This window comes from Alosa sapidissima, chromosome 24 (assembly GCF_018492685.1).
Source record: "Alosa sapidissima isolate fAloSap1 chromosome 24, fAloSap1.pri, whole genome shotgun sequence".
Lineage (NCBI taxonomy): Eukaryota > Metazoa > Chordata > Actinopteri > Clupeiformes > Clupeidae > Alosa > Alosa sapidissima.
Window position 1 is genome coordinate 20,164,995 of NC_055980.1, and position 14,747 is coordinate 20,179,741.

General features: G+C 40.1%; 2 protein-coding genes across 2 annotated transcripts; one reads left to right on the forward strand and one right to left on the reverse strand.

Moving 5' to 3' along the window:
- Nucleotides 1-345: 345 nt before the first annotated feature.
- LOC121700738 (lysophosphatidic acid receptor 6-like) lies at nt 346-1,134 on the reverse strand. The gene has a single exon (XM_042083938.1). The coding sequence runs from the start codon at nt 1,132-1,134 to the stop codon at nt 346-348; it is 789 nt and encodes a 262-aa protein (XP_041939872.1).
- Nucleotides 1,135-6,963: 5,829 nt separating this feature from the next.
- On the forward strand, nt 6,964-12,915 carry LOC121700499 (DELTA-sagatoxin-Srs1a-like). The gene is made up of 3 exons (XM_042083476.1): nt 6,964-7,052; nt 11,792-11,916; nt 12,085-12,915. The coding sequence occupies exons 2-3, from the start codon at nt 11,813-11,815 to the stop codon at nt 12,536-12,538; spliced, it is 558 nt and encodes a 185-aa protein (XP_041939410.1). The 5' UTR covers nt 6,964-7,052; nt 11,792-11,812; the 3' UTR covers nt 12,539-12,915.
- The last annotated feature ends 1,832 nt before the right edge of the window (nt 12,916-14,747 follow it).

The following is a 14,747-nucleotide window of genomic DNA, read 5'->3' on the forward strand; positions in this document are numbered from 1 at the left end:
GTGCTTTCACTTTGATATTAGAGGGGATTTTTGTAAATTATTGTAAAAAAAGGCCACATTGACAAAGATTCCATTTATTAAAACAATGAAAATAAAATAATGAATACTTTTTATAGGCACTGTATTTGCTTCACCTTTAAGACCAGGCTTTGCCTTGTGAAATGAAACAAGAGCCAGGTATGGAAGCCAGTTTCTGGGACTACATAAATGAAGAGGTAAAAAGGCAGAATTGCAAGAAAAAAAGTAAAAATTCTGAGAAAAAAAATCTGTATTGCGAGAAAAAAAGCATATTCTTTAGCATATCGAAACCAGCTTCCATTCCATAGCCAGGCGATGGAGAGAACACTACTCTTTTCTGGTACACCCCATCTGCCACAGGTTGAGCAGTGGCATGATGGTGCTTCCAACTGTTGCAGCGATTACACACGGAATAGCCACATGACAAATAAACTCCGTTGGGCTCAAGACTATCAGGCTTTGGACCGCAATCAGAATCATTAAAGGAAGGTAGGATACTAGGGTCATCACCAGGCTGTTGGTGATGGTCTGCAGAGCTCTCTGTTTCTGTGGGTGGATGTCGCTCCTTCTAGAAGGATCCGGCTTTCTCAGAGTGTGGAGGATGGAGAGATCACAGTAGGCAATGACAGGAGCTGTGAAGGCTAATATGACTAAGATGACATATGTCTTTAAACCTAATAAATACCCATAAACCAGTGTGAAAACCCAGACCAATGCACAGATGATGATCCTGTAAATCCCGTCCTTCATCTGCATATATGTGATGGGGTGAATCACAGCCATGTAGCAGTCCACACAGATACAGGACATAAACAGAGGCCGTCCACACAGATTGAAAGCGTAAGAGAAGACAGCAACGCTGTTAAAGATGGCATCACGCCAGATCAAGTAATTTAGCACATTCGGAATGATTAACAGGTTGAAACCTAAGTCCATGATGGTGAGGTTGAGCATGTAGACGGTGTTGGATGAGCGACTGCGCTGCCTCTGAATGAGCGCCCACAGAAGCCACATGCTGGCAGGAACACCCACACATGCAGCGGGCACACTGAAGGTAGCCCATACCAATGGACCCACCAGCAGATCAGTGCAGAAGGGGTCAAAGGTGTCGTTCATGAGGCTGGTTGAATTATTGAAAAGCCATCCATCCCCATGATGAGACCTGTAACTCATTTCTAAAATCAACCAAGTACAATTCAATTAAAAATGCAGGAATTAGTCTAATTTAATGTACATGCACTGTTGGGAAGAAACTCAACACATGTATTCCAGATTGCTTATTTGAAATACAAAATATGAGTAACTATTGAAATACAGTCTGGTATTCAAAGTATAGTTGCACTGATAAATATGTTGGGTTCCATTTTTAAATCATTATAACATGTAGGCCAAAGCTTTTCAAATTCAAATTAAAATATTCTATTTCTCGCTCCTTTCTTTTTCTCTCTTTCTTTCTTTCTTTCTTTCTTTCTATATTGAAATGGAAAACTTCCTAATTTTTTGCTTTTTAATTTTTAACTAGGTGGCGCTATACATGAAATAAGTGGTAATGGGATGGGCCCTACGGTTCTCGAGATATTCACAGAAAACTGTCTCCGGCCACCTACAGGCCAGTTGGTGTATAGTAACATAAATTAATTTATTGTGTGGCCCCCCATGAACGGAAGCTGCAAATAACACAAGGGAACATTTGCGCCGGAACACGCCTCCTCTTTTTGCTGAACCGCCCCCTTGAGCGCAAGTTCATTCCCTAATTTACGTCTGTGGAGTGAAAAGTCGGATGCAAAATAGGAATGATCCATACGTCGGTATACAAAGTCAATTGCGCTTGAGTGCAAGATAGGGCCCTAAGTGTTTCGTCGCACATAGGTTTATATATCAATCAATCCTCACTGTAAAGCAGGTTTTTCCATGAAATAGTCAAATTTGTCATTTTCAGCACTTGATATGGTGTCTGTGTCCTTTTTGCAACTAAAGAGATTTGCAGATTATTATATTCTGTTTTTATTCACGTGTTACACAACCTCCCAACTTTTTCTATTTTGGGGTTGTAATACAATGCGGATGTAATCCAAAGTATTAAAAATACGTACTCACTTTGAGGAATTTATCAGAATATGTTACAAAATACATTTTAGGGCATGTATTCTGTAATTTGAAGTGGAATACATTTTAAATGTAACCTTCCCAACACTGTGTACATACAATAATTAATGGATGTTTAAATTGTGAGTCTGACTTACTTGACACCTGAAGGTTTTCTCAGAAACTTCTTGGTTCAGATGCGTGACTCAGGGGTTTTCTGATAGACTGTTGATGCCAGGCTGGCAGTGTATAGCTTATCAGTGTATACAGTAGCTTATGCCTTCATTTGAATATGCAAGCGTGTTTTGACTGCCAAAGCAAATGTGACATGTTCTTCTATCATCGAGATGAATGCTCTTTAACCGTGCCAGAACATTTACAGTACAAGTATGTACACAAGTGCAGACCATTTCAAGGCACTACGAGACAACAATAAAACAATTCAACTCCACACCGGAAGTACAGTACCGGAATATACAGTGCATTATCTTATTGAGGAGTCCTAGCAAGATTGTGGAGAATAGGACATGCACTGTCTGCAAAACAAACTTACAAAGGTAAAATAGAAAAAGGTAAAGTAAGGAAAATACTTTGTTTTGTCTGCAGGGACCCTTTCCACAATAGCATAAAGGTGTAATGATATTTGGAGCCTAACCAGTGTCTGAAAGCTGAAAGTTATGATTTACTTCCACATAGTGACCTTGCCCCCACGGCTATGCTAAATTACTTTTCCTTGCAAATGCATATTAAAATTCCTTGCAAATGCAAAAAATTATTATATATCGTTATTAGGAATCAACCGATTTTTTTTTAGGGCCAATGCCAACACCGATTATTACTAATCAAGGAGACCGATAACCGATATTGTCAACTGATATATGTCTGCTGTTAAAAAATAAAAAAAATTTGTCAAATTAAGAATAAGAACTACTCTGGCACAGAACTTAACCCTTAGAACCCGATTGACGCAAAGTGCGTCAAAAAACACACCCTTTCTTCTCTGTTACATTGCTCCGCGACTGTTCATCGCAACGAGATAAAACCTTTATTGCATGACAGAGAAGAAGTGGGGCTTTCCAAAGAGACTACGCACTTGTCTGTACGATCAAGTATGAAAATTAAAAAAAATCATGAAATTAAATCAAATTGCATCATATTTACAGTCTATACTTCTCTGCGTTCACCTGCGCACCCATTACTCTCGTTTGAATTACTCGCGAACCCGTGATCGCATAGATATGGCAAGCATATCAGATGAAAGAGGAGAAACAGGGCTATCCATTGGTACCATGGATATCGATCTTTCTGGCTTATAAAAACAGACGAAGTGACTGCAAAATATTAACTTCATGTACACAAACCAACGCTGCACACCCATTACTCTCTGAGTAATTACTCGCGGACCCGTGATCGGATATATATGCCACGCATTTTAGATGAAAGAGGAGACACAGAGCTATCATTTGATACCAAATACATCCTTCTGGGTTATAAAACAGACGAAGTGACAGCAAAATAATAACTTCATATAGCTGGACTTACCCCACGTTTTTGTCTGTTTTTGTGGCAAAGCCTGTTTATAATCCAACGCTATCGTGTGTTTCTCTATGGCAAAACATGTTCATAATCCGGTTTTGAGATCCTAGCAAATTCCTGCATGGCATCCAATTCAAGGCTCACATTTCATCCCAATTTGTTCAACAAAGAAACATCTTTTTTGCCTTTACTTTGTTCATGGCAATGCAGTAAAAAGTTGAGAATCATCATGAGTGCACACACCATAGTCACACATGCTAACAGGCAAACTTGGGTCAAGTCAGGTCAGATCAGTTCTTGTCACAGATATGGAGCAGAATGGTCATTTTTCATCGCTAAATAAAAAATGGCATTTATTTCCGTAAATCACACACCACATATTTCTGTAAATTGCTCAGCCCCAGAGTATCCCTCCAACATGGCAATTATATTGCCCGTTTCAGGACAGTCAGCCCTACACACACATGAAATGCATGTAGAGCTTATGAGCTTGCTGTGGTGAGATACAGGTCAAAATATAAGAATTTTTATAATATGATTTTTATATTTTAATTCTTTAAAAATCTTTGCTAGTACTAATACATGAAATGATGGCAGATCTGGATAGCCTAGACTCTGCTGAAAAAAACAATATATAATATGTGTGTGTGGCACTTACAATGACCAGAATAAATCCTTATGAATAAAGGTAGTGAAAATGCCCTAAAAGCAGCTTAGGGTGCTAAGGGTTAAAGGGAAGTTCCAGGGTGAAAACAACCTGGGGTCAATTTGTTGTTGATAATGGGTTCAAACTTTACGCTTGGGAGCAACATTACGTTACCAACACATTGCCTTACTTCACGTTCATCACATTCAGCCATATCTGCAAGCTGGAAAAAGTTATTTGACGCTACCGGAACAGAAGTGTTGCCTTCAGAAACCCTCCTTATTATAACCTTGCTGTATACTTTCAAAGTTTGCAATACTTCGGTTTATCTATAGGAACCCTATGGACACTACCACCGAAGTGTAAGGCTATTTTGAACTTTGTCAGTGGTTTTATTATATATAATTGAATATTGAATTAAATAATAATAATAATAATAATAATAATAATAAGTTTATTTTATATAGCGCCTTTCTCAAACCCAAGGTCACTTTACATAGTAGGAAGGCAGGGAAACACAACAACAAACAAACAAAACAATACAACAAAGACAAGTTATCTGTATGGAGCTATGTGTTGGGTATGAAGGAGAAGTGATCATTAAAAAGAAAGATCTTGAGATGTGCTTTGAAGAGAAGGACAGGCACGAAGAGGTTGGGGGAGGGAGTTCCAGAGTTTGGGGATGGAGCGGGGGATAGCCAAGAGGTTTTGGTCAGAGGATCTGAGTGAGCGGGACGGAGTGTAAAACCGATTGTTTTCGTTGTTTTCATACTGACAGTACTCGGTGACCTTGAGAAATGGATTTCTCCTTTAAGTAACACCAAAGACAATGGTAACATGTACACTGAAGCACACAGGTCAGGACACTAGACAGTAGGCTGGTTAGCCTACTTATTATTGGCAGGTAACTCGGATAAGGGGGGTTGCATCCCAAAAGAGATGAGTTACGCTAGAAAGGGATGAGTTAACAGTAGTACTGTAAGCACAGCACTGGACATGACACAAGTCACCACTAAAGGGAGTTTCCCCAAACTGATAGCCTGCACAAACAAACAAAAATAAAACAAATACAAGGACACAAACAAGTGCAACAACAAATCAAAATAGTTTACACAGAATGGACACCTAAACAACCAACAAGCCATTGGCTAATAACAAACAAAAGACAGGCCTGAACTGGTACACAAACACACACACATTCACACACTCAGGAACACCGCAAGCAGAGAGCAGCAGGGCCAAGAGAGGAAAAACTGGAGCAGCCAAACCAGCCTCACTGGTAGCCACTGGGATATGTGACAGGAGCGTAGAGAGAACAGACCAACACACACACACACACACATACACTCCAGAAGGAGAACAGCCTTGTTTGCTGGCCGCCCGATGCTCAGGCCTGATGGAGTAGAGAACATCATTATTACAACGAGCCTCTCGGTCACTTAAATAAAATAAACTTGAAAGAAAAGACATATACTGTACATGCCTAGGGTTGGATGTGATACCCCCATTAAAGTTTGTTGCACTCCCAAATTCATGCAACCTCATGCAGTTTTATTTTCCCATGCCTCTGGCGAACAGTAGTAAGGGGGAGGAGTTTGTTTCCACTGTAGGAGACCCTTTGCAATGCTACCCCTTCTTGTGGGCAGCCGTGGCCTACTGGTTAGCACTTCGGACTTGTAACCGGAGGGTTGCCGGTTCGAACCCCGACCAGTAGGCCACGGCTGAAGTGCCCTTGAGCAAGGCACCTAACTCCTCACTGCTCCCCGAGCGCCGCTGTTGTTGCAGGCAGCTCACTGCGCCGGGATTAGAGTGTGCTTCACCTCACTGTGTGTGCAGTCACTAATTCACGGATTGGGTTAAATGCAGAGAGACCAAATTTCCCTCACGGGATCAAAAGAGTATATATACTTATACTATACTTCTCTGCCTCTTTTGCAACCTCCGTGCAGCAGGCATGTGTTCTGTTGTCTTCTGTATTCATGATAGATGTTTGTGTTTTATTATTATTATGATAGCAGCTTGTGAGATCATATCATACACAATTATTTCCAATCATATTTTTATGCATAGGATTATAGCTGGACTTCTCTTGGTTCCCATTATGTGCTATGTGAAACATACGGGCCCTCTAACTGGGGAACATAGGGTCCTTTTTCATGTTCCCATTATCTGCCCTGTAAATCAGAGGACATGCATGTGTAGGGCCTTGGGAACATATAGGGCTGACCCCCTCTCCGCTTAGTTTATGTTGGGGAGGGAACTGAACGTTAATGTTAATGTCCAACAGGTCTGACTTCTTTCTCTGTCGTTTCCCTTCAGTGCTCCAGTCACAATAGGTGAGACAAGGTGGGGCACAGATGATACAGTGCTGCATAGAAAGTCTTGCAGTGAGTCAACAGCCAAAAGACACACACCTCATACCTGTTAGTCAACTGTTGACACAGGTATGTCCTTGGATGAGTTTGTGGGTGTATTTGTGTGTGTGTGTGTGTGTGTGTGTGTGTGTGTGTGTGTGTGTGTGTGTGTGTTTATGTGTGTGGTATGTCCAGTATGTGTATGTGTGTATGTATTAATTGTGTGTGTGTGTGATATGTCCAGTATTTGTGTGTGTGTGTGCGTGATTCCTCCCACCTGATTCTCACAGGAGGGTGGAGTGGAACTGTTTTTTTTAAGGAAGTGTTTCTCCATTCTCTGTAGTTTTAGAGAGTTTGTAAACCAGACCTTTGCTTGCATAGACCAGTACAGCTGTGTTCGACATCATCTGCAGGTAAGCCTTCATTTAAGTACAGCTGTCTAGGTGTACAGAATCCAAATGTATGATACAGAATTCTTAAAAGATTGATATTTTTCAGCCTATAAGGGTGCAGGCCATTTTCTTAATTTGAAATGCTAATTCAGAAAGGCCATCTAACAGAACTCATAAAATATGTGTCTCAAGTCAGATTATGGTTGTTGGGTTAACACTCCATATTTTCAGTTTATCTATATCTGGCAGAGATGTAAAAGTGGTTGGTTTAGCGAATGGTTGGAGCAAATATGTGGCTGGACATTTACTTTCTGAGGCTTTTACACCTCTAATCTCTGGAGATAACCTATCTCAGCGCTGTGTTGATTCATTTGATCCTGTTCTCATTTGGAGGCAAATAGATTTGAAGAATAAACATATAGAACACCAGGCGCAAACAAGAGAACCAGGAAACACTTCATTCTCATTGTACATATCTGCACATTCTGGTGCACTCCATAATAATTATAATAATAATAGTAATAATATATTTTAATTATGACCGAAGCTAGCGAAGCGGTCATAGAGTGATTATCAAAGTTTTTTGTTTTTTTTCCCGTCATCTACTGTACTTCCTGAATTTTTGGTCAACGATACCTGGGACACCGAAACACCGGGGCACATGAAATTTGGTGGGTATGTAGCCCCACTAGACTTTTACGGAAAAATTTCGTTTGGTCCCCGGGGGCCACTCCCCCTCCGTGCTAGGCCCCCCGAAACCCAAAAAATGCAGTTTTTCCTAAATAACTACCTGAACCGTGGCACCGAGGATGAAGAAATTGTTATGGTATGTTGGACTCAAGGGCCCACATCAACCTAACCCATAATCACTCATTTGTGATTTGCACCCCCCCCCCCGGTAAAAAATGAAAATGCAATATCATTCTGCTTTAATCGCCCCTCTCTTCAGTTAAGATTTTCAGAACTGCACCACATTTTATGTGTATGATTAACCTGGCATTGTCTGGGGGTATACCAAGTTTTGTAGAATTTCATCCATGGGGGGTCTAAAAAATGTTTTGTGTACATTTAGTGACTGTACACTCATTGGCCTGTAGATGGCGGTGCACACATATACACACACACACAGGCAGAGACGGATTAAACAGATATGGCCCCCTGTGCACAATATCAAAAAAGGCCCCCCCTCCCCCTGACCGCGACGTGCGCATTTGTGCATGCGCGTGCACGTGACGTGCGCGTGCAGCCAGCGTGTCCCTGTTTGCTGTCGCTGCGCAGGATGGTGCACAATTTCACACAATGAAAATGTAGTACATTATGTCCTATATTATAACTCAGACCCACACAGAAATGGATTCCAGCAGCTGTTTTTATTATTAGGCTGTAATCTCCCTTTGCAGTCCAAACAGTCTACAGCAGGGGTTCCCAACCTTTTTCATTAAATGGACCGGACAACAGTTGTCATATTTCTGACGGACCGGTAGCAGGGACGTTGATAGTATTTTGTGAGAGGTGGTGTTGATCATATTACGGGGGGTTCGGGGGTGTCTCCCCCGGGAAAAATTTTAAATTCTGGCTGTTAAATACACCCTTTTAACACAGTTTGGAAGGGGCATACAAACTTTAACAGAGCAAGCAGGGCCTGTTTTTTTGTCTGACTCAGGTGACGTGAACATTGGCTACCTGCATGATAAGGTTTTTACTTCACTGCTGATTGACACTAGGCTTACCTTGCATGGAGACATATTTCACGTTAACAGTGGAGATGTTAGTAAACTATAGCGTTTGGTAATGGAGATGCAGATCATCTCCCTAATTGATTTCTTTGCGCAACAGCCCACATTATGCGCTCACTCCAGCGAGACGAGTGAAATAAATGTAGGCTTATCTGTCATCGGCATCGCTATAGGGTATTTGCTACGATATAAGCTACTGTTAGCCTACAACAAGTCGCGATTTATTAGGCTATCCAATCGCTATGCTGTTTTCGAACATTGCAGGAATCCACTTCATTCACCTACCCACGAGTGGTTCAGTTTGTCAGTTTCACTTTCGCAAACACTCATACACATTGAATGAGCACTCATAGCCTACCACTTCCACCTAATGTTATGCCTCTATATTTTATGAATTAAGAAGTATTTATTGATCAGGAAAACATTTAGTTTATTTTTCTTTTGGTCCGCGGTTCCATAACACCATCAGTTGTGCCGCAAATTAACAGAAGCACCGGGCATAATCTAGCCTAAATTCATGGCAATTTTTTTTTTTAACTCGAGGGCCCCCATTGGCTCAGGGCCCCTGTGCACGTGCACACTTGGCACAAGCCATGATCCGTCCCTGCACACAGGCACGCACATACTTTCGGTATCGGCAATTAGAACGGCCGATACATAATTACAAATTCAGTAGGATTAAAGGAAAACCAAATATTCATCATCATCAACATGGCTGCATTTCCAGTATTGGCGATACGTAGTCGTTTTTCCACCAGATGGCGCATCGTTGCAGTGAGACGTAATTTTGTTGGAAGTTAATCTAAAGTGGGTTGGAAAAACAATGGACGCTTCCTACAAGGACTGTAGTTTACCGCAGAGAACGTCTAATAAGGATAGGACGATTTTCACATGAAATGTAATTCCCATTTCGGTAACACTCCATAATAAGGTGCCATAATAAATAGCAAACTAGTAATTACCTAACCCTTTGTTAATATTTCTTAATTGTTACTAACATATCTATTTGGCACAAGTTAATAGTTTTTTCATTATTAATTAAATATTAGTTGTTTGCATACAATCTGTATGTTAATGTTTTAGCAAATCTATTAACTAATATTGTATTAATATGTGTTAATAGTTAACTAAATGTCTTTTTGGCACTAATTAACAGTTATTTCTTACATCATTTAAATGTTAAATGTGTATTTGCAAACTATATGTTAATAGAAATGACTTATTATTATTTAACTAATTGTTATTAAACTGTGCTTCTGCCTATCCCAATATGAACCGCTCTCCATAGGACCCTTACAATAGATTTGCAATTAGCAATGCAAAGCTTACCGCTTCTGATCGGCTATGGCAACAATACAAGGACAAAACGCAGCAGAGCTGCAGTATAGTGTTTCTCCAAAGGGGGCTCCAAAACACCAATCTCAATAAAGCTGCTTAATTACATACAATGCACATACAAACACTAAACTACATTTCTAACTCTGTTACACCCCCCTCCCCTGAATTTCACCAAATTCAAGCAGCAACCAAATAGTACTTCCAAAGGCAAAGAGTACACTACTTTCAAACACTACACAGAGTCACCAATTACAGGACAGCCAACCACAGAGGTATCCAATAAGGATGAAGTGGAAGAAGAGGAGCGCAAACTCTCACACAACCAACCACTGGCAGTAGGGTGCCTTATACACCCCACAAGACCATAAAGCCATAAACCATAAATTCCATAAATTATCCACAAAGCTAATCAGAAAAGCTAGATAAATAATAATATGTCATTAACTTTTATATTAGCATATAGTTTGTAAATAAACATTTAACATTTAAATGATGTAAGAAAGAACTGTTAATTAGTGCCAAAAAATATATTTAGTTAACTATTAACATATATTAATACAATATTAGTTAATAGATTTGTTAAAACATTAACATACAGATTTTATGCAAACAACTAATATTTAATTAATGATGAAAAAACTATTAACTTGTGCCAATAGATATTTTAGTAACAATTAACAAATATTAACAAAGGGTTAGGTAATTACTAGTTTGCTATTTATTATGGCACCTTATTATGGAGTGTTACCCCCATTTCTTCTTGAAGCCGGTGCGCCAGTGCGTGGATATCTCAATTGCAAAATTAAACTATATTTCTATCGGGTGCCTATGGACTAGGCTGGGTGAACTCAATCAAACAAAATGCAAGGGAACATGAATCAGCCTATTATTTGCACGAACAATAATGGACGGTAGCTCTTCAACTTGGCCCGTTAAAATGTGTATGAACAGTCTAGCAACGCATTTCACTGGGTAAAACTGCATTTTGTTTTAGACTACTGGTATTTCATTTGTGAATTGACAATAAAGCTGAATATCATATGAACTAGATGACTAAACGTATGCATATGTAGAAGAAGAAACATTCACAAAAAACCATGACATGACCTCTCTTCTTGATAGCTGTTTTAAACTGCATGGAACTGACAGGGATTGTTTTGTTTAATAATAAATAAATAAATAAATAAATACATTATGCTGCTACCTTCTGCTTTTCCCAAATACAATGTAGCCTACAGGTGTAAGTGACCTTTCATCAATCCAGTTGCAATGGATGAACTGTGATGAACTGCCCTACTTGTGATTGTTTAGAGATTTGAAAGGTTTTATAACAATGCTACAACATTTTTGGCTATTCTACAATCTATTCACCTTTACCAAATAATAGTAAATGAAAGGGCAATGGTTAAACAGTGTTTATAAATTACTGTACATAATTAGAATAATGGGAAAAAACACATAAAAGACACAAGATAGTCTCATCTGTGTGGTTATAAAAGCTTATTTTATTCTTTTTCTTGCACTGTCCTTCTCTCTATATACTAAAGGGTGGATAAATGCCTTCTTTGTCTCTCTGTGTTTGCCTGGTTTTGCAAAAATAACACTTATCATCCTTTGTGAATAATGTATGGACAAGTGTGCAAAAATGACAAGCATCATCTCTCTCTGTGTTTACAAATACTGTAGAACCTTCCAGAAAAAGCCATCATGCCAGAGACAGCTGAAGCCGTGGCTGCGACCATCACTACTCGCAGGAATGTCACTGTCGAGATCACCAACCTCACAAACAACTACTGCCTGCTCAACCCCAAGTAAGAGCCCAATAAATCAGATGTTAAACAAACAGCAGTGACGGAACAACAAGAATCCCTTTGAGAAGAATATTTAATCTCATTCTTGGCATGATATGTAAAATATGCGTGGGCACGTGTGTGTGTGTGTGTGTGTGTGTCTGTACATAACTCTCTCTTCTTCCTTAGAGTGTTCCTTGAGAGTGGCGAAACCTATAACCCGCCTCAGCCCACAGTGCGCCCACTGAAGACCGAGGTGTGCACCTTCAGCAAGACCAGCGCCAAGGCCACAGGCAGCGTAGGGGTCATGACCTACGACCTCTTCGAGCGCACCCGCAAGGGCGCCACTGAGACCCTAGCCATCATGTTCTCCGTGCCCTGGGACTACAACGTCTACAAGAACTGGTATGCCATCGGCATCTACCCCGTTGGCAAGGAGTGCGATGAAGCCCTGTACAAGGCGATGTATTACGACAAGGAGCCCAAGGGCTTCGTCCGCATGGAGGCTGACGGCTCTGGGCTGACCTTCGAGGGCTCTAGCATGGACGTCAAGGCCACCATGTGCCCCATGGGCCGTGCCATCATGAAGGTGGAGCTGTGGGATAAGCTGTTTTCGCCCGGCATGCAGCAGTCAGCCCACTAGAGGGCGGTAGAGTGTAGATGAACAAGGAGAAGGAGCAACTAGCAACTAGTCCCTAGCAACATTTCCTTACCAACCATTCCCTAGTTTTGCTTACTAAAACTTAGTATGGACTCTCCACTGCCCCAACAATAAGAATTTGATTCCACTGAAGCACACATAACAACACACACACATACTGGTAAATTCATGATTTATCTAGCCAGATAACTGTAAGGGACCCATAGAGTCTATACTGCAAAGGTAAAGGTTCAATCTCCTAGTTTGTGTCATTTCAATTTGTATTATCTAGTGAACACATCTGTTGAATGTCTTACATAAATAAATCAAATAAAAATGTACAACTTTTACAAATGATAAAATTACATTTTAAAATGTTACTATGATGCAGAGTGTGTTCTTCCGCCAGACTGACGCACAGTGTGTCAAAAATCACACCCCTCCTTCTCTGTTAAATCGCTCCGGAACTATTCTTTGCAGCGAGATGACACTTTTATCGCGTGACAGAGCATAAGTGGGCCTTTCCAACGAGGCTAGGCACTTGTCTGTACGTCTGTAATTTAAGTATTAAAATAAAAAAATTCAAATCATGAAATTAGCATGTGCAGTAACTGGATATCAGCGCTGCAGTTCTGCAGGCTGACACAGGTTGAGAAGGGTGCTCCCCTCAGGTCATCTGACCTGACTAATTATGGTCTGTTAATCAAGCTAATACTCGTCACAAACAGCAATAGTAACTTTTGGGGGTTCATAAGTCTGCTTAGAAATCATTTTGCCTATAAGAATACTTGTTTAGGCTTCTTACATGAATGTGATGAATGAATGAATGTGAAATGTACCAAACTGACCACCTAGCCCCATGTGAGCAATCTTATATTTACATTACATTTATACACGTACTCATTTAGCTGATGCTTTTATCCAAAACAACGTGAGGACTAACATTCGAGCTATGTTGCCAAGGAGACTTCTTAAGACTGCTGATGTTCTTTGTGACAACAAACAACAATGTGGGCAAAGGCATTAATGACATCATCTGGTTTTTGTTTACACCTATACACACATGCACACACATACCCCCCCCCCCCCCCCCCCCCCACCCCACACACACACACACACACAAACACTCTCACCCACAACCACACACCCACACAGTTGTATTGACTTATTATTGCCTATAATTTGACATAAAAAAAATACATTTAGAAAATAAGTGTGTGGGAAGTATAGTGTATGGCATTTTAGTGGATTTGGAAACATGAGTATGCAGTTGTTTAAACTGCCATTGAACCAAAGCTGAAAAGCACAAAACATCATCTTAAGTTTATCAACACACACACACACACACACACACACACACACACACACACGTTTGAATAGTGGCACTGGCACAATCAGCATAGTTTTTTTTTTCTTTTCTTTCTTTTTCTTACAAGTCCTCACACAGGTTTTTCTTTTTTTTTAATATCGCTCCACTGTGTTTCAGGAAACGGAAAACGGAAGTCCTGTGATGTGTTTATATTTAGTAAATTGTGATTGCTCTGTGAAATGCAACACAACAACTGCATTTAGTGATGAAAACAAAGAAACTCCATGAACCATGAAAGAAAAAGTGAACCACATGGATAGTTGCATTTCCAATAGTTGCAAAACTATTAAGCAACAGTGTGTAACAATTTGAAACATTTTGTAGTGCATTTTTAAGAACTACTTATTATATAATCTTCAATGTGTTTCAGTGTATTTTTTTTTTTGGGGGGGGGGGGGGGGTTCACTATTTAGATAGGGCAGTGAAGAGTTACAGGACGGCGGGTGGATACTTGCACCCACACAAAGTATTGTTTATTAAATGTCTTTAAAGTCATTTTGTCATTCAAAACGTCACATCACATCACGTCATATACTTTTGTAACTGTTAATGTTATTTCTGTGAATATTTATATTATGAGGGGCCGCTTGGGAAATACTTGGTCTTACACAGACTATCATAGTCTCACATATACACCACTATACTCCTTTTACATGTAAGTGTGAGAGAGGGTACTAATGTGTGTCAGTTTAAGCGCACATAGTTATGTAGTGTGTGAGAGAGTATAGTAGTGTGTGTGAAAGAGTTTGATTGAAACGAAAGTGAGTAGTCTATTCCTTTTACATCTGTGTGTAAGAGAGAGTGCTAATGTGTGTGAGAGCACATAGTTGTGTGTGTGAGAGA